Raw genomic sequence first — 19,463 nt, forward strand, 5'->3', positions numbered from 1 at the left:
AGCTATCGTCGGTATGCCCCAGGTATAGAAGCACCTGCTCTGTCCCCCAGACCACAAAGGGGCCTTAGAAACACTGCTTCCAGTTGGTTGGATTAGTTAAAATGTGTATTCGCATTGATGGTTATTCCCACATATTAAATCCCCAAATCGTCTTTAAAAAACAAACAAACAAACAACAACAAAACTTGTATCCAAACAAGGGAGTGCTGTTACAGTACAGGAGAGCAGAGCTTCCATGTTTTGTCTATTATGTGTGCTGCACTGTTTATTCTTAATGTTCCCCATTAAGCACATTTAAAATCATACATAATATACATATTACAGCTCACAGAAACAACCTACCTGAAACTAAACAATACAGTTATCCCAAATTTTAAATAGAAGATATGTTTGAATGGGAGTAAAACTTATACTAATGGTGCTTTTAGTAAAGTTTCCAGCAAAGAAAAAAAAATCCCCACATAATCCAAGGAAAGTGACTTCCCAAGATGTTGCTTCATTTGTGTTTTAAATACTTATTTCTTTGGTGATTTAGTCAGAGACAGTAGTTAAGAATTCCTCTATTTCTTCATTTGTGTTTGTATTGCTGAATATTTAAGGAAGCTGGGGTTTGCTTTAGGAAGTGAAAACAGGCCTTCTGTTATCTATTGTGTCCATCTATGATTCTAAACTAAGATTTAATTTATCATACTGATATGATGGCATTTTCAATTGTAAAAAAACCCAAACAAAAACAAACAAACAAAACAAAAAACATAAAGCATAATGCATAATATAGCTTTAAATTTCACCACAGTGGCCTTATGGTAGTTTAACTGGGCCACAGCCTTGTTTGACGATGAGAGCCAAAAGATAAAGAAAAAAGAAAAAGCATCTTTAACGTTCATTTACAGTGCAAGCTGATTTCCAGCATGTCTTTAAAAAGTCTGCTCTTAGTTAGTATTAGGACTAGCAGTAGTAGGACTTCCATCTTCACTTGTGCTTTGTTGATGGATCCGTTTTTCTTTGAACGCTTCTCTCAGTGCAGCCAGGAATAAGTCGCCTCTCTCTGTTGCTTTTCGGGAGCCAACCTAAGAGCACAAAGCAAAGTTCGTTCAGTCCACACATCGTGTACATGTGTGGATAATAATAATAATAATAATAATAATAATAATAATAATAATAATGAATTAAACTTATATAGCACTTTTCAAGGTACTCAAAGACGCTTTACAATTTCATGCACTATTCATGCTCAATCAGATCTATTTGTCTTACATCTTTGAAACTTGCACTTTTTCTGATCCTTTCTGTAGAAACTGGAGCAGGAGGAGGTGGAGGGGAAGGAATCAGAGGGTCGGTCTGACTCTCATCTAGTGAGTTTGTGCACTTTGGCGTTTGTTGGAAAGTATTGTTCTCTTTGATGGAAGGGACCGGTGGCAGAGGCCCCTTCTTCAGAGCAAGAGAGATGGATGCCCCTGCAGATCTTGGCAGTGTCTGAGAGATTGAGCCTGTGTATTTATGAAAGAACACTGTCTTTATATATATTAAAAAAAAAAAGTGTTTCTTTCAAAAATAACATGTTCAGAATCAAATAAATGGAGCATAAACTATCAGGATAAAGTACCTCTGTTCCTCAATTCTCTCTGCACAGCCTTCAGCCCTCCAAACTTGTTGATGATGCAGTCAACAGCTTCAGCAATGTCTTTGCCTTTCAGGTCTTCTTCAGTGAGTTTCGCCTGCATCAAGAGCCTCCTCATAGCAGGATCCAGATCCTTAAACTTCATCAAATAGACACAACAGGGAATTGTTTAACTGTCATTATGAAGGACTAATAACAGTTACCCCACTAACATTTCAAATGTGTAGTTTTACATACACAGCTTGAAGCTGGAGGAGATCCGGTGGAAGATGTGTCCATGGAGAGATCTTTCTCCACATTCAAATTGTCCAGTGATTCAAGTCTATAGAGAACAAAACAAACTGTGAACCACCTCTTTAATACGCTGCTCTTTCCTCCACTTTAAAGGCACAAAGAGGTGCTATTTTTCTTACCCCAAATCATCAGCAGCCAGTTCATGTGTTGAACTCCCTGCTGTTGTCTTTTCAACCATGCTGGTCATCTTTCCTGTAAATATAAATAAATATAGTATTAAAATATAAGAGTGGTCTGACCCTTTGATGGCAAAAGCATATTTTATATGTGTTGATACAGATGCATTTGCTTTTATTCTGACCACAGGCAGCCTCCACTGCTTGATGAAACTCCTCTGCTTCAGCCTCATTTGCAAAGTTGATGCCTACCTGGTAGTCCTGCGGAAACACAGCAAATCTACCCAAAACCCCAAAGTAGTACTCTGATAATCATAAAGCATGCATTGATACCCAGACAGGATCACTTACATCTGCAGGGAAAGTGTGGAAGAAAGTACGTGCTACAGTGTACTTGAATGGAATGTACACCTCCTGCTCCCACAGTAACTTGGCACGCTGTGTTTCAAGATGAGAGGAGAGTTAGATTTACACGAGGAAAAGTGTAGGCACAGCCATCAGGATAAGACATCCTATTGTTGCTGAAGGAAACTGCAAAGTAGAGGAAACACGTCATGCTGCCCTGCACTGTGCTGTGCTTAAACCATTAGATCACTGTTAAAAGCAGTGGGCACGTTTCAGTGTATGTGCCGATTTGAGTGGGCGGGGTCACTCTAAGCAGTCGTAATGTTCCTCTTACCTTGACACAGTATAGGTGGAGGAAATAGGAATGCATGGATAGATCCTCAATGAGACACACCACACCGCAGTCTAAACGACTCCAGCTTGGACTCTCACCCGGGGTACTTTTGGCCTGTAGTATCTGTGCCACTGTAGATATGATCAGCTGAAATACACCAGTAATCATGTAAAATACATCAACACATTACTGCAATTTGATCAGTTATTAGGCTCAGGTATGTTTATATTTGGTGTTTTTTTTTTAATTTTTTTTTTTTTTACTCTGTAATATGAGGAACATAGAGTAATCAAAACTATGATCAAATGTTAAACTCAATGCAACATCCTGGTGTCTTTGTGCAGCAAGAATATATTTATTAAGATCCAAGGAATGTCTCATAAGTAATTATGCAGTTCAGTTAGCTTTAGTGCAGCTTGTTTTTCTGATATTTTGCATTAACCCCTTCCTTGAGAACCCGTACACCCGTCCTCCTACACACTCTTTACTTTAATGTGTAACATCAGATTCAAAAAAGAAAACTTGTGCATTTGAAACCAGCTCACGTTTCCTGTCTGAGAGTAACCTTTGAATCATTCTGGTTTCGTTTCAGAGCAGAGAAGCTGCTCCTCAGAGAGATCAATGGCCTCTTTTCAGAGGCTGATGTTTGAGAATGATCTGTTTAACTACTTTTTTCTGTTGTTTTAATTAGATAATAGTGGACTACCTGTGGTTTAATTACATTTTGTAAAATCTTTCTGGTAGTCCAGTTACATTCAACATTGTGTAGTTATTTGAGTAGAGTAGTTTTCCCCCCTATGTTTTGTGTGGTGAAACTACAAGACATGTGCAGAGGAGAGAAAGTGGATCTACTGGGCAAAGGATGCTGAAAATAGAGCTGCCAGGCAGGAGGAAAAGAGGAAGATCGCAGAGATGCACTGATGCACTCATTCTCCACTGACCTCTTTTTACTCTCCACGTGTTTATATTACCACTGCAGCATGTGATCTCTGTTCCTCTCTTCTCTTTTTTCGTTTCTCTTTGCCCTAACCCCCCAGCTGTTTGGGGCAGATGGCTGTCCTGCTGCCCCTCACTGAGCCTGGTTCTCCTGGAGGTTTCTTTCTGTTAAAATATCTTTTTTTTTCCCCAGCGGCAAAGTGCTTGCTCACATTAGGTCACTTAATTGGGGTTTTGTCTTATACTGTAGGGTCTTTACCATATAGACTTTATAGTATAAAGTGCTTTAAAGTGACTGTTGCTGTAATTTTGCACTATATATATACACACATGAATTGAACTGAATAGAAGATTCATGTAGGGATATGTTGGGATACAGGCAGATGATCTGCTGTTGTAAAGCAGTGGTTCTCAAATCCAGGCCTCGTGGCCCAGTGTCCTGCAAGTTTTAGATGTGTCTCTGCTTCAACACACCTGAGTCAAATATAGAAGTCATTAGCAGGACTCTGGAGAAATTGACTGCATACTGAGGAGGTAATTCAGCCATTTGATTCAGGTGTGTTGGATCAGGGACACATCTAAAACCTGCAGGACACCGGACTTCGAGGCCTGGACTTGAGGATCTACACACTACTGGCTTGTAAACCTTCCCTTTCACTTTTGCTACTATCCTTCTGTCACAAATCACTCCTGACACTCATCTCCACCAGCTCCACCCTGCCTACACTCTCTTCTTCTTAAACAAAGACTAATCAGCATTTTTTTTAATGATACCAAACCTTAAATTTCTTGAACTTTTCCATTAATATGGTGGAATTTAATATTTACATTTATGTATAGCTATTATAGTTTTGGTATATTTGTGTGCCAATTTTTGTTAGCATTTGAATGTTTTTGCATTATACTTTATTATAATCATCCATCACTGTGATGAAGGGGTGTGGTTTTGGCTCAGCCACAACGGAGGGGTGGTGCAGAGTGTTCAAGGGGCAGTGCCTGGAGAGCCTATTTAAACAGTAAGTGTGCTGGGGCCAGGTGTGTGGAGTGGCTGCAGGTGAACTGAGTGAACTTGGCATTGTTTGGAAAGACACCTGCACAGTGAAAGCAAACACCATAAAAGAACTGCATCTATCTGTATGTGTGTCGGGGAAGCCGCAGTGGCAGAGATGTGATACAATCACACGTCTCATCACTGTCAGTAGCTTGTAGTTCAAACTACATTTTCAAAATAGCTTTTAGCTTATGCTAGCTTTTGTTTACCAATCCACACTTCTGTTGAGGATAGTTCAGCAGGAGTATGTTTACCAGCCTCCAGGTTGATAGTCTGCAAAACTACCAGTTCAAAGTTTCTCCAACATTTCTCACCACACACAAGTTAGCCTCATCCATGCTACACAAAACATGAATTTACAAGACTATAAGAGATTCACCAAAACATCTAATGTTCTCTCTTATGCTGATGACACAGCTATATCTGTCTATACCTGTGTCAGTCGGTTCTATCTTAGGCTACATAACACTTCTGGATGTGGATGTGTGCTCTTTGTAATAAAGATACTCGGTTTCTTTTAATTCAATTTAATTTATAGAGTGTCATTTCACAACAGGCCCCATGGTGCTATATAAACAGAAGGTACCATATAAGAAATTTATAGTGCCCTATAAAATGGTCATTAGCTTTTTATTGGGTATTATAAAGGAGATATTTGCAAACTCAAAATTTTTACTCCAGCATTTCTTTGGAACTTTTGTATATATATAAAAAAAATGCAACATTTGGCATTTTTATGTTGCAAATCAAATGACCATAGATGGTACCATCATTAAGATGTTGTCTTTCCTGGCAGTGTCTCTGCTCTGGACCTCCTCTATGTTTTCTTTCCAAATTTTTTTCTTGGTTGTAGTGATAATGACAGTGTAATGTAATTAACTGAGAGGGTCTGTTTGTTGTGCATAGCCTAGTTTGATCTTTACCAGAGACAGCAGCTACAGTGCCTATGTGTTTCGCAACAGAACATTTTTGGCCAAGGTGTACCCCGCCTCTGCTCTCTAAGCAGAAGAAACTAGATGGATGAAAGGCAATAAATACAGAATTTAAAATTTAATGAAATCATAGTCTAAAGTCCAAAAACTGGCAAAATTAATTATTATCAAATGGGTCTGATATATTTAAATGTTGTAGTTGCTGCTCTGGTAACATGGTGCTGCCAGACAAAACAAACATCGGACAAAATAAACATCCAAGTCTGTGGATGACGAGATTAGTCTAAATGTAAAACTAAAACAGATAGCCCATTCACGCACCTGGCTCCTTCTGATAGCAGAAACTGATAATACGAAAACAAACATGCACATGAAAATGTCAATGCTGTGGGGTATGATTCACAGGAGCATACATCAGACTACACCAAACTACTACAATAATATTATATACAACTTAACAGATGATGGGAATGTGTTTTATGCTCGTCGTACACATTTGGTGTTGTCAGCCTTGTAATTTATTCAAGTTCCATTAAACCTTGAAGCATTCATGTACAGCAAGTTTAAATTGGCTGATAATCTGGTTAAAATATTTATACATTTACAGGGAAAAAAAACAAGTACATTTTAACTATTTCCACAGACAATAATGAAGTGTACCTTATACTGAGGTTCAAGCAGACTGATGAGGATGCCTTTCTCACGGATTGTCAGGAGGTCACTCATCAACTGACATCCAGAAATCCAACCGAAGGCCATTACAAAGACTCGTATTCTTCTCCTCCTCACGACCGTCTTGATCTCACCTTTCCTCCCGTTCTAAATGCATCCAGTGGACCTACTCTGAAACACACGCCTTCCTGATCCTAACCATAGTTTGGTAACATTTCCAATGCATGTCATCATGCAAATTTATGAACACTACATAGTTTTGAGTAACCAAATGAACAAGGGTGCATGATCAAAGGTCATTTGTACACTCATCAGCAAAACAAAGGAGTACTTATTAATCATATGTATGTTGAGGTGTAAATAAAGTAGTTTTTAAGGAAGATATTTCCCTGTTACCATTCTGTTGAGGATGCAACTTTTAAAGATAAACTACTAAATATCTCCAGTCACTGGCTCATTCTTTTGCTCCAGTTCTGTAGAGCAAATAATTTTACTTTTCTTTCATACAAATATTCCCATTTTCATATCGCTTTAAATCCACAACCTTTCCAGAGAAAAATACTGACTCAATGCACTTCACTGCATGAGATTAAAGGTTCACAGAGAAATCCCAAGATAAGTCTTTAAAATCAGACATTGTTCAAGATTCAATTATAAGGTATATAAAGTAGTTAGTACTGCTACAACTACAGCGCCTCTTGTGGTTTTGTACACATGAAAAAGCGAACATTTATCTTGAAGTCAAGTACAGCAGGAAACACTAAAGGCTTGGCAAAGCCTTTGCAGAGGAAGAAATTTAAAGTGAGCGGAAATGTTTGGCAAGGTTAATAATAAGCAAGAACCATGTTAACACCGTTACACCTCAAGGTTTATATGTCTCTTGACAGTGCATAGTAACAGAACCACATAAACAGCATTAACTCTCAAAGAGTGATCAGTAGTTGCACATTATCTCGCCTAATTAGAGTCTTTTATGACTTCCAGATATTGTGTCTCATTGTTTACAGGAAGGTGACTCAATTCCTAAAGCTGCCACAAAATCTCGCTTTGAATGTTCTTCTTGATTTTCACTCGCGATCAGAAGAAATTTAAAGTCTCTCAATCGCTTAAGTCTCCAAATCTCTTTGTGATCTGTGTAAAATGAGCTATCATGTAAAAAGTGACAGGACACCAGTGTGAAAGATAAAAAACAAACAAACTTTTATTTAGCTTGATTTGAGTAGTAAGAGTTACAAATAAATGTGACTCCTTAGAATGAGCACAGTAACACAAAGAATAAGTAAATTACAACAAGTGATATGTTGGTGGAAAATGTTGCTACTCTGGTTTTAATACTACTGTTCTTCCAGGATTATTTTACCATGTTCTTCAGAAAATGCTACTTCTCCCTGACTAATACACATTCCTCTTTGATCTCCACCCCCTCCGTCAGCTCCCAGAAGAACGGGCCTCTTGCGTCTCTTATTCAGCAGAGGGTTGTTGGATGTATCCAAGTCTTTGATCTTCACCTGGTCGTAATCCACGCGCATGGTGGCCAGGGCACTGGTCATTTCCTCCTGTTGGAAGACGCAGTTTGTGCTGTAAATCTGCTCTGGTGCTCTACTGCCATCTTGTGGCCAAATTCAGAAGTGAAGACAATTCTCACCTTTACGTCTTCCCACAACTCCTTGTCCTCTGTTAAAACCCGAGAGGTGTGCAAGGGTGTCGGAGGGACCACCATGGACTTCTGTCACATAAAAACATGAACACCCGTGACTGCACAGGGAGAAAACACAGAGGTCAATGGGAACAAGCATTAACTTACACTAATCCAAGGATGGTTCATGAACTGTCCAATGGTCATCCTTTCACTGGGGTCTGTCTTCAGTAATTGAATGATGAGCTGTTTGGCTGCAGGGAACATGTAAAAAAAAAAAAAAAAAACACAGTTAAACACCCAAACAGTGCAATGTGCATATTTTTTTAATGTCATAGTTTATCTCAGTTGTTATGATGCAAAATTGTTTCTATCTCCAAAGCTCAGATAAGCGTTGTGTTCTCAGTTCTTCAGTGATCACAATTTCATATTAATATAAAAGAGCAAAAAGTCACACAGACAACCAAATAGGAAGCATGCAGTGTGTTGGCAAACCATGAGGTTTTTATTACTGTCAGTGGAAACTTTGTGCACGTCCACTTCCATTTCCACTGTTAACACATGATTATGTTGTTACAGCGTGCCAGGACTCAAGTGAAGTTGAAGTGACTCGGTAAGCATATTCATTCAGGGCCTCTCTTCTTCTGTTTTATTTCACAGCATTACGGATATTTTTCACATTCATTCTGTGAGTCTGACCTTCCTCAGAAACGTCTGCCCACTCTGGATTCGGAAACTCATATTGGCCCAACCTGATCCTCTGCTTCATGCCTGGAGAGATGGCTTGGCCTGTGTTTGAGTAGAATGGAGGAAACCCACAGAGTCTAGAGGAGAGGAGAGGAGAGGAGAGGAGAGAAGAGAAGAGAAGTTTACAGTTTTAATTTTACTACACTACACAGAGTTGATTAGTAGTTATAAGTATTGTAAATTACAGATGCACAAGATACTCACAGAATGTACATGATTACACCCAAAGACCACATGTCACATGATTTGTCGTATTTCTCTGGCCCAAGCACTTCCGGCGCTGAATGGGCAAACAGATACAACACAATAATGTGGACAGACTCACACAAAAGCAGGTCAATAATGTGCAGACACACATGGACACAATAATAAATAACAGCAAAAACTATGACTGTGATAAGACATTTGTAATACTGACTTATATGCAATGTACCTGAAACTCCTGCTATTACACTTCACTGGACACTCACCAACATAATACGGCGTGTAACACGGAGTTTGCAGGGAGTTGTGCAGTGTTGTCTCCTTAGCAAAGCCAAAGTCAGTCAGCTTTAGAGTAGCATTACTCTCCTTAGTGGTGTAGAGCAGGTTTTCAGGCTGTGGTGTGAATAACAAATGAAGAGGAAAAAAATTCAATTTGAGTACTTTTTAGAAAATGTTCCTTTGATTAACTATGAAAATGATTCCCAGGACACCAAGTACTGCTGCATCTCACAGATACACACACAGTGGCCCTTTTTTGATGCATCAAGTTTAGACAAAAGTCAGATTGGTCTGTCACTCCCGGCTTGTCACGTATGGACATTTGGCATAGTATTTCAAACTCTGGGTATGCATCATTCTGTAGTGTGCTGGGTTAATGTTATAATGCTCCTTATCTGAACCCAGCATGTGATCTTTTCCTTAAACTAAATTGTTTTTGCTGCCTAACCTGCCACTTGTTTTTCTTTTTTTTTTTTTTGCCCCTTAAAAGGTGTCCACAACAGCACTGCAGCTGGGACGCCTTCTTACGCAGCATCTGACAGAATAGCAGCACTTGTTGCCCTGGGACGAGAACGTATTGTTTTCACGGCAGCAGCAGTACCTTTACATCTCTGTGAGCAATGTCCATGTGGTGGAGGTAGTCTATGGCCATACCGATGTCATGCATGATCTCCGACACCTCTTATGGAGGATATGAAAGATATGACATAGAAATGGTAGCACAGATTGCAATGCAGAAACCATTAAATGAAACTGCCCGACGTGAACTCTAACCCACCTCTCTCTGTGAAAGCCTGGTCCCCTCTGGCCTGAATGCGACTGAACAGTTCCCCTCCCTCCATGCTGAGACAAGATTAACAAAGAGATCAGAACTGGGGCAGTGAGGGTACTCTTGGCAAATGACCACAGTTTTCCAATCATGGTTTTATAACAAAGCAAGTCATTGTGCCTGACTATTTACTGCTCAAATGAGTCCAGTCTCCTGGGCAAAAGCTGACTGTATGACGAGTAGGGACATTAAAGGGAACATCTACCCAGATCATAAATCAAACACAAATAAATAAGCTAAAGTTTTTTTGTTTGTTTTTTTAGTCTGACCACTTTGTTTCCTATGTTTCCTATGACCTGTGTATAGGTTATTGTTTGACACCCCCCCCACACACACACACTTTGTCTTTGAGTTATAGCTGAACTGTTTCAATAAGTTAAAATGAAACAGGAGGCAAAATAATAATGGACGGAATATTTCACACGCCCAGATGGACTTCCATTTTTGAATTTTGGCTGCTTGTACAAAACAAAACATTCAAACCACCTTCTCAACAAAGTTACAATAAGTATTTTTCACAAATTTGAAGTGTTTAAAAGTCCACTGATCAATCAGTCAATTGAGAAAATGATTAGTTGCAATACTTACTCTGAAAAGCCTGTTGCTCTGCTGTTTGGCTTAAATCAGCTTCACAAACTGACCTCCAGTATGTGTGAAAGCCACTCTGGCAATGACTTTCACTTAAGGGTGCCAAAAAAAATTAATACAGTGCTGCTAATTCTCACCATTCCATAACAATGAGGAGACATTTCTTCCCCTGGTGCATGTTCTCATACAGGCTAAGTATCCGTACAATGTGGGGACCTCCGGACGCTCGCCAGTGCAGCTCAACCTCTCGTCTGGCTTTAGGGGTGTCATAGAGAATCTGTTAAACATGACAACATGTTTGAAACATTTTAATGAAAAGCTTATAAATGCAAATTAGCATTATAAATATATAGCTTATAGCTTATAAATGCAAATTAAATCCATTCATCTACTGCTGTTTGCTGAACAGTTATTCCAGAGGGAGCAATAAAACTCAGCGTTTTAAAACTGCATTTAGCAAACATGCTGCATCTTTAAAGGCACAGGGCTGCAACCGTGGCATCAGAGCCAGGGGCTGAGGAGGGTATCCTGTTTTCCTACACATGTAGCTCCCAATCTAAATCCCAGCGGCCATGACAATGCATTCTGAGTGCTGGACGAGGAAGCGACTCAGAAGATTTCACATCAACATACGTTGCCACTCACACGATAACACTTAATTCATCACGGCCAAAGAAAACACATGGAGGAACTGGAGGGATTGCCCTTCCTGTTTAATTCTATAAGGCTCTGCTGTAACCCCAAAGCCAGCTGTTTATTTAATCATCAGAGCTGCTTACACAAACCTTTTGGGGGTCGCATCAGGAACGACATCCGGCATAAAAAGTCTGCCAAATCAAACACAAGGAGCTACCCACTATGGCGACAGCCTTGTGAATAAAGGAGTAACCGAAAGTGGCCTTAGAGCTGCGTTTCTCCCAGCACATAAGCTTTTGTGGTGGCTCGATGTGTGATGTGTGAAAAATGCAGTTTACCCCCCTTTTTGTTAAATGTCAGAGGGATGGATATAAAGCATCAACAAAGAAGATCATTGTCCACATAACAACCATCACAACACAGTAGAAACTGTGTAGAAGCATCCTAGACAACATATCACTGTGTGTGAGACACATCCACTGTCTGGGCAGATCAGTAAGCGAATCTGCTTCAGATTACTGCTCCATCCATTCATCCCTGGTTGAATTCCCTGCTTCGTGTGTATTATATAATGTAATCAGTCATACAAATTTGATGCTGCTGCACATTAAAGTTTAAATTCTGAAGATAAAAAGACATTAGAATATTTGCACAGATTTACAGTCACCATTACACGCTGAAGACCACAGCGACTGAGAGGAAATGAATAATTGATGTCTGATCTCTTTCTTTCCAGTGACATCAACAGAATAAAGTAGCAGGCACACTCACAAACCTTGAGGGCACATTTCTCTCCTGTTTTCTTGCAATAACACTCCAGTACTTTGCCATTGATTCCCAGGCCGAGAACCTGAGATGTTATTTTGTAGTCATCCGTCACCGCATTTCTCCTGAACTCCAGTTTGGAGTAAGCAGGTGGCTCGAGGTCAGTGAGGCCGCTGCCCAAGTTGCTTCCCAGGCTGTTGGAGTCACCGTTGGTCGCCGTCCCGAGCTGCGCAGTAATAGGATTTACCGACTTCTCCTCCTGGTTATGATGCATTTTTCTTTAAAAGCCGACAGTGGCGCAGAAAAAATGTCACCAGTCTCTGCCGCAGCAAATACCCAGTGTCATCTTAGCTCATCCACACATATCCATAGGACTTTCTTACTTACAGCACGATCTCGACCCACTCTCGACACGGTGCAGAAAAAATGAGGCAATCAAAAAAAAAAAAAAAAAAAAAAAAAAAAAAAAAAAAAAAAAAACCTTGGTGTGCAGGAAAGGGAGGGGAAAGAACGCCGTTATACCGACTTCAAACGAGTCCAATTATATCCTGGGTAAATATGTAGAGACTAAAAAAAAAAAACAAGAAGTGAAAAAACAAATCTCGACAAAAAATCTGGTACCTCTGTTCATCACTGTTATCTCCCTCTTCCTGCAAGGCGCACCAACCTCTCCAATTCCCTTACGTCAGCTCGACGAGGCTCAAATTCATTCACCATTCACAGATTTCTTAAAGGAACAATCCCGCGTAAAGACGCACCAGGACACCAGCAGACAGAGGAAGAAAACGGAAATGACTGTAGTAGGTACATCATCACCCGCACTCAAGGATGTAACGAAAAGCAACACTCTCTCTCTCTCTCTCTCTCTCTATATATATATATATATATATATATAATATATATATATATATATATATATATATATATATATATATAAATCACTCACAAGATATTTATATGTATCTTGTGACAAACACAGAGCACAGCAGATTTTGACTATTTGAAACTATTTGAAACGAAAGCTGTGTGGCTGGTTTTGGTTTCGTGTCAGTGTGCTGCTTTGAGCACTGAATAACCTGTTGGAAAGTGAAAAAATAATGCAGCTCAGGACAGAATCCAACGCGTTTTTTTATGTGCCATCAACTGTGACCAATGTGGCTTTGTCTTCCAGCTAAAGGGAAAAATCACTCTTTTAACTCTTAATGCTGAGAACCACATCCCTTCTCCTACTTCACTTCCTCTATAACACATAATATAAATGACATGACATTTTAATGACTTGATACTGACAACGGATTGATGACACATAAATAGCATGTTTTGTAATTTATACAGGCGCCAAAATAAAGAATGCACACATTTAAAATAACTGAAGCACTGAAGCAACCTGGCACATTGTCGTTCTCATGTTGCCATAATTTTTGGAACAGATTTATTACCTACTGCAATACTGACAAACATTTTGCAGGCTTTCTGTGTATTGAGATGTCTTTGTGGTTTGAATGCCAGTAGTCTGTAGCGTACAATTTGAACAGAGGGTTAAGGTGTGAGGCTAAGCAGCTGGTTACACCCTGCTGCTCAGCCCTGCAGGGCACGATCCAGCACATGCTCATCCTGCACAGGATAGGGCATGGTGACATGTAGCTGCCTGTTCTCCTCCATGGTGCGCTGGATGGTCTCATAGGCATTTGAATTTCCAGACCAGCAGCGACGAGCCACCTGCAACACACAGAAACACACAGATAGAAGCCAGCCGATAATCGTACGCATACTGTGTATTGAGACTGTAAGAGGCTTCCCACTCGATTCTCTTACCCCATTGGAGACATCCCAGCTGAGCATCAGACGGGCACGCTTTGATGCCTCCTCTGATCCGTCCAGCACCAAACCAAATCCTCCATTAATGACCTCGCCCCTGTAAATAGCATGCATTCATAAACACCCTGATTTAAGCGGGAGGTGAGTATTAAAAATGGTGGCTTTGATAATTTGTTGTAGTCAGCCTTACCAGCCAACACCACCTCCATTGTGCAGGGCTACCCACGTAGCACCTCTGAATGCATCACCAACAAAGTTCTGGACTGCCATGTCTGCAATGGAGACACTGTGACCTGTAACTTCCTTTTTTTTAAATACACTTCATTTGTCTAATTTTGGTTATTGTCATCAGGTGATCTCAAAGCAAGACCTACTGGAATTCTGTGTTTCTGACAGTTTAGTGAATAAACTTCAAATTTCAGTTGTATTCAGCTGTAGTGATCAGAACACATACCTGCACAGAAGGCAGAGCCATCATACACATTGGAAGTCTCTCTGAAGGGGCTGTCTGTGCCGCTAACGTCATGATGGTCTCTGCTAATAACCACTGGTGCCTGAAGAAAAGAAACAACAAAGACACCACTGAGACTACACTAAAAACTGAATCCTGTGCCCGTAGCAGTAAACATGAAATCATCTTAGCAGACAATTTTTCCTCTTACTGAAACTTTTCCATCAGAAATAGCCTGGTTGATAGCCAACGCAATGCAGATTCTTCCTTTCTGGTCAGAGTAGAGGATTCTGGCTTGTGATCCTACAACCTAAAGAAAACGTGGAGCATATCAGCATTCATTTGCACTAAGATACCCAGTGGGTGCATCGTTTTCATAGTGAGCTTACCATTTTGTGTTTTCCAGCCTCTCTGATCCAGCGAATGTTGTCACTGTACTGCTGTTTGACACGATCGGGTACGGTGGTACTCATTTCCTCCAGGACAGTGGCAGCAATGTCATCGGTTACAGCGAGATCTCGGGGGTCGCCAGATGTGCACACCCAGCGAAATGGCCCAAAGCCCAATGAGAAAATGTCCCTGTGACAAAGGTTTATAAGAAATGAGATCACAAATATTTGGCACCAGCTTATTGGCATATCTCCCAAGAGTAACAGTTATTGTACATAAAATAATATCACATTTTTATTTTTCAGATGGATTATCCTTTATTTAGTCAAGTAAAATAAAGAGTGTTTTTATGTAGTTTCTCACCCCATAATGTTTTGCACATAAGAAGGATAACGGAACTCTGTGGCTCCTCCCCCAACTTTTTGAACCTCTGCACCTATAAAACAACAGACAACATGCCTCTCTGTTAGTCTAAAACAAACTGTGATAATGATGTTCTCTGCTTGTGCTAAATTACTCACCAGCTCTTTGGGCCTCCAGTAGGAAAGCATTACCATAGTCCCAGAAGAACATGCCTGCATCAGCAAGCTTGTTGATAGCCTTTATTTGTCTTCGGAGACTGTGATAGTGTGTAAAACATATTTCTTCAGATTAACAGACTAACATATTGCAAATAAAATACAGTAACAATCTTTGTTCAGCTCTGTGATTAATTTAACCTTTCTTGGACAATGCTGCGGAAACGGTCGGGATCCGTGGACATGAGCTGGTTGGCCTGACGGAAGCTGAGCTGCACTGGATAGTAGCCTCCGTTGAATGGGTTGTGAAGTGAGGTCTGGTCTGAACCCAGATCTACCATGAGCTCGCCTGTCCTCTCAAACTCTAGCAGGATTCTTTCCCTGATTAGAAAGGGGTAAAAACTATGGCTAAGATCTCAAGATCACAACAACAAAAACTGGTTCCTTCACTCCAGCTGCAGCTGCAGACCACAGTGTAAAGTTATCCTGATTCACTCACCACAAGTCTACAATATTGCCATGATATCCCAGACTGAGGGGAGTCTTGGCACTCTTGGCCTCTCTGCAAGACAAAATATAGTAATTAGTGACTTTCACAGCATTGAGATTTACCTTAATTTATGGTTAGTTTCTTAAACTGGTTATAATCAATAGTGTCATATTAATTGCTAAGAAATGGCTCCAAGAGACCTTCCCAACTTGTGTAAATCTATCAATGTCCACAGATCTTCACTGAGCTGCTTGGACTTTCCCTTTGTTCTGAGTATTGGCCAATCCAATGAGTTCAGTCAAACAAATCCTTTTTACGCTGGCAAACAAACTACCAGTTGTAGTCAATCATGATGACTAAGGAGATGATTTAAGTGTGTGTATGTATATATTTGAGTCTGTATGTATACTTTTGATCCTGTGTGGATTAGGGAAAATCCAAAATAAATTCAAAGTTGTGCAGCATGAAGATGAATGCTGTACAATCATTCTACACTTGAAAAAGAACAGCTCAAAGAAAGCATTAAAAGCCCATGACTTGACATTCATGCCCATGATGAGTGTATGCAACCTTCTGACCACAAATGTCTCTCACACTAAACACTGTTATATCAAAACTCTTATGTTCATTGGTGCAGTGAAATTAAAAAACAATGAGAAGAAAGTAACAACAGATGGAGCGAAGCCTGCAAGCTAGTATAGGCAGTTGCTTGGATATGCACTGCTTCATACACACCCAGTTCCTTATATCACATTACCAAACACACCTTCCCAATTTGAGTCTATATAAGTCTATATAAGCACCACTTTGATATGTACTCACCATTCCATATCTTCCATATTAACGTGATGACAAGCTCAGAGTCTAACTGCCAAACTCTATATTTTCCTGATGTAGTAAATCATTTCAAATGTGTCTGACTGAACTTTTAATAAAGCTTTCTAGTCTATTGCTCTCCATTACCTTATGCGTTTAATGCACTGATCCAAGCTGCTAGTGACCTCCATTAGCCAACCCTGCTCATGTCTCTTTCTCAGTGGAGACTCATCCACCTAAACACAAATCAAATTCACACAGTCACATACACTTTACACAGTACTTCCTCTATCGTTGCTTAGTCATCAGTGTTAATGGGACATGGCTTGAAACCAGCTGACCTCTGCAATCACACCAACACAGCCGGCAATGACGGCAGCTTTTGCCTGAGCTCCACTCATGCCCCCCAAGCCAGAGGTCACAAACACACGCCCCCTCAGGTCATCAGAGCCCAGGTACCTCCGGCCAGCATTCAACACTGTCAGCTGCATGGAAAAAGAACACTTATAAAAACATAAAACAGGTACTAGAGCATGCATTATTACATATTTTGTGTGAATGACTTTCAGACTGTGGCGTGTGAATCTGTATTTAAGTTTTACAAACCATAGTGCCATGGACAATCCCTTGAGGCCCTATATAACAGTAGCTGCCTGCTGTCATTTGACCGTACCTGCAAATGCACAGCAAAGAGCAAAGAAATCACACCTCACTGCACTGCTACAAAAGAAGGAGGCAGCTAAAAAGCTCCTTAAAAACTCACATGGACACACCCAGTGCAAACATCTTCTCATACTGATCTCTGGAGGAGTAATTTGGAATAACCTGATTGAAGCAAAAGAAAAAAATGTTAATGTGTCATGCATCTCTTCATATGATGTTATTAAGCCAAATTCATGATATGCAGTTACCATGCCATTGGTTATGATGGCGCGAGGTGAGGAAGGCAGACTGGGGAAAAGGCCCATGGGATGACCACTGTACATGACCAGAGTTTGTTCTTCTGTCATCTCGCTCAGGTAATGCATCACAAGGTGGAACTGCACCCACACATATGCAAATATTAGAAGGTATACATTCTTATCAGAGACACACAAACAATCATGTTAACTCAGGGAATACCTGGGCCCAGTTACTGAACACCTGTCCGTTCCCTCCATAGGTGACAAGCTCTTGGGGAAACTGAAACACAAAGACCAAATTATTTGTCATAAACACAGAAATGACACAGAAAACGTGATCCGGCAAGCTTAGCCTTGTTACAGTAACACAAGCTTACAAAAAGCTTACCTGAGCGACTGCTGGATCCAGGTTGTTCATGATCATCAGCATCATAGCAGCTGCTTGACGTGTGCGGCATGGGTACTGATCGATGGGGTAAGCTCTGAGGGAACAGAAATCCATGTGAGTGTTGTGGTGGCATATAGATTCCAGTGACTGTAATTCTGAGCACTTCAACTAAATATCTATATAAAAATAATGAGAAATATAAATATAGCAAAAAAAAATGTTTATCAGATTTCTTAACAGTCAAACATTAATACAAACACTGGCATCAAAATTCCCATCCAGGCTCTCCTTGGGGAGACTCACCTCATGCGTAATGTGGGGCAGAAGCGGTACATGTATATGTGCCCATACTGCCGCAGCTCTTGAGCAAATTCAGCTGCAAGCATTGCATGGTGGGAGGGGGGGAAATAACGCAGGGCATTTCTCAGAGCCACCTAGAGGGAAGAGGCATTTAGAGGAAGTTAGTCAAGAAAAATAAATGTTTAAAGGATAGACATAATTAGATGTTTTTCTCCTTTCCTTGCTTTCTATTGTAACATATTAAGCCCTCCGTTTACTTCTCTAAATTATTCACTTACGCAGTAACTCAGTTGAGGACCGCTGAAAATAATCAATTTTTAAGGTAGCACATGATTCAGCGGCAGTGATGCAATAGGACAGAGTGCACAGATGCGTTTCCCCATGAGAGACATTTATAATAGAGCTACTGTGTGACATGATAGTGCAGCCCTGTTTGGAAAATGACCAAAAATGTATTGTGCACAAACTGGAATGTGACCACTTTTAATATTGTCTAAATCATCACAATTAGTGCTTAACATTAACTGCTACACTGAAAAAGAACTATGACAGTATATACCTGTACTACTGAGTGACATATTTCTTGGTGACAAAGTTCCTACAAACTGTGCGGGAGTACAGTTTTGCAGTATATTTACTCACCCGCTCCTCTTCTGCTGTGAGGTTGGGAGTGCGAATAGGTGCATGTGGTACATTTGGATCTCTTCCCCGGTTAGATGGCAAAGGGTCCAGGGGCAAACCGCTGCATATCTCCTTTAAAGTAGACATGCTCTTAGGTATTTGCTGCAGCACACTTGATCAGAAACCTGGAAACAAAGGTGAGGCTGGAGCCTGACGGCAGCTCTAACAGTCCCCCGTGGAGAGAAAGAATTCAGGGTGAGGGAGGAACATATGGAGGGCAATCACTCTTTACCTGTGACTGTCCCATTGGCTTTTTACTCATCTTTGCCCTTCACATCCCACCAATGGTACACCACAACTGCTTGGCTGCTTGGTAATTATTGATCCCTGAGGGAGTTTGAAGCAGCACGCTTGAGTGGGCAAACACTTACCAAGACCTCTGACCCCTGACGCTTAGACATTTAACTCCGTTACACAGAACTGTGTGTCGCAACGTACTTTAACCCTTTGGACAGTTCAGCCTTTGCAAAATCAGTTTCACTTGTACTGTCATTACACCCCCCCACCCCCACCAAGGGTGGGTATATGAGTTTTGCACGTTACTCAATACTAGAGAAGTACCCCATCAACAAAACCACAAATGCAACCAAATATCATACTGTGTTGTTTCTGAATCCATGTTTTCACTTGTACATTGCTTGCTGCTTTAGTTATGTAAATTAAACTGCTGTACTCATTCCAAATTATATTGCACTCCAGAATGTTTTTTTTTTTTCAGCAAATA

The 19,463-nt window shown here is 40.5% G+C and overlaps 3 protein-coding genes across 4 annotated transcripts; all 3 read right to left on the reverse strand.

Annotated features, from left to right (window-relative positions):
- Positions 1–866: 866 nt before the first annotated feature.
- Positions 867–6,383, reverse strand: LOC115779694 (neural Wiskott-Aldrich syndrome protein). The gene is made up of 9 exons (XM_030728442.1): positions 6,290–6,383; positions 2,711–2,857; positions 2,383–2,469; positions 2,217–2,292; positions 2,035–2,107; positions 1,859–1,943; positions 1,607–1,760; positions 1,258–1,490; positions 867–1,070 (listed from the first exon to the last, which is right to left on the reverse strand). Exons 1-9 carry the CDS (start codon positions 6,353–6,355, stop codon positions 933–935), a joined length of 1,059 nt encoding a protein of 352 aa, XP_030584302.1. The 5' UTR covers positions 6,356–6,383; the 3' UTR covers positions 867–932.
- A 1,094-nt stretch (positions 6,384–7,477) lies between these two features.
- On the reverse strand, positions 7,478–12,408 carry LOC115780276 (MAP kinase-activated protein kinase 2-like). 2 transcript variants are annotated; one of them, XM_030729380.1, is made up of 10 exons: positions 11,996–12,408; positions 10,722–10,861; positions 9,946–10,010; positions 9,769–9,848; positions 9,155–9,281; positions 8,889–8,964; positions 8,637–8,761; positions 8,106–8,191; positions 7,947–8,024; positions 7,478–7,857 (listed from the first exon to the last, which is right to left on the reverse strand). In XM_030729380.1, the coding sequence occupies exons 1-10, from the start codon at positions 12,257–12,259 to the stop codon at positions 7,636–7,638; spliced, it is 1,263 nt and encodes a 420-aa protein (XP_030585240.1). In that variant the 5' UTR covers positions 12,260–12,408; the 3' UTR covers positions 7,478–7,635. The 2 variants fall into 2 exon arrangements, with proteins under 2 accessions (XP_030585240.1, XP_030585239.1); XM_030729379.1 differs by having other exon boundaries at positions 7,947–8,027.
- Positions 12,409–13,383: 975 nt separating this feature from the next.
- On the reverse strand, positions 13,384–18,826 carry uroc1 (urocanate hydratase 1). Its single transcript, XM_030729860.1, has 19 exons — positions 18,701–18,826; positions 18,062–18,192; positions 17,759–17,852; positions 17,591–17,650; positions 17,380–17,508; positions 17,232–17,293; positions 17,075–17,141; positions 16,810–16,953; positions 16,616–16,704; positions 15,662–15,724; positions 15,364–15,543; positions 15,166–15,263; positions 15,008–15,080; positions 14,644–14,833; positions 14,466–14,564; positions 14,258–14,357; positions 13,994–14,075; positions 13,801–13,900; positions 13,384–13,704 (listed from the first exon to the last, which is right to left on the reverse strand). The coding sequence occupies exons 1-19, from the start codon at positions 18,824–18,826 to the stop codon at positions 13,564–13,566; spliced, it is 2,028 nt and encodes a 675-aa protein (XP_030585720.1). The 3' UTR covers positions 13,384–13,563.
- Between the last annotated feature and the right edge of the window lie 637 nt (positions 18,827–19,463).

The sequence above is a fragment of the Archocentrus centrarchus genome, chromosome 5 (assembly GCF_007364275.1).
Source record: "Archocentrus centrarchus isolate MPI-CPG fArcCen1 chromosome 5, fArcCen1, whole genome shotgun sequence".
NCBI lineage: Eukaryota > Metazoa > Chordata > Actinopteri > Cichliformes > Cichlidae > Archocentrus > Archocentrus centrarchus.

Coding starts and splice junctions, on each gene's coding strand:
- LOC115779694 (XM_030728442.1), bottom strand. CDS start 6,355: ATGAGTGACCTCCTGACAATCCGTGAGAAAGGCATCCTCATCAGTCTG. Junction 2,858..6,289: donor TGCTTGAACCTCAGTATAAG/GTACACTTCATT, acceptor GGTGTATTTCAG/CTGATCATATCTACAGTGGC. Junction 1,761..1,858: donor CTCCTCCAGCTTCAAGCTGT/GTATGTAAAACT, acceptor TATTTGATGAAG/TTTAAGGATCTGGATCCTGC.
- LOC115780276 (XM_030729379.1), bottom strand. CDS start 12,259: ATGCATCATAACCAGGAGGAGAAGTCGGTAAATCCTATTACTGCGCAG. Junction 8,965..9,154: donor TTACACGCCGTATTATGTTG/GTGAGTGTCCAG, acceptor TTGCCCATTCAG/CGCCGGAAGTGCTTGGGCCA. Junction 7,858..7,946: donor AGTTGTGGGAAGACGTAAAG/GTGAGAATTGTC, acceptor GTCTTCCAACAG/GAGGAAATGACCAGTGCCCT.
- uroc1 (XM_030729860.1), bottom strand. CDS start 18,826: ATGTCTACTTTAAAGGAGATATGCAGCGGTTTGCCCCTGGACCCTTTG. Junction 17,142..17,231: donor TTTGCACTGGGTGTGTCCAT/GTGAGTTTTTAA, acceptor GTGCATTTGCAG/GTACGGTCAAATGACAGCAG. Junction 14,358..14,465: donor TTTCTGATGGAAAAGTTTCA/GTAAGAGGAAAA, acceptor TCTTTTCTTCAG/GCACCAGTGGTTATTAGCAG.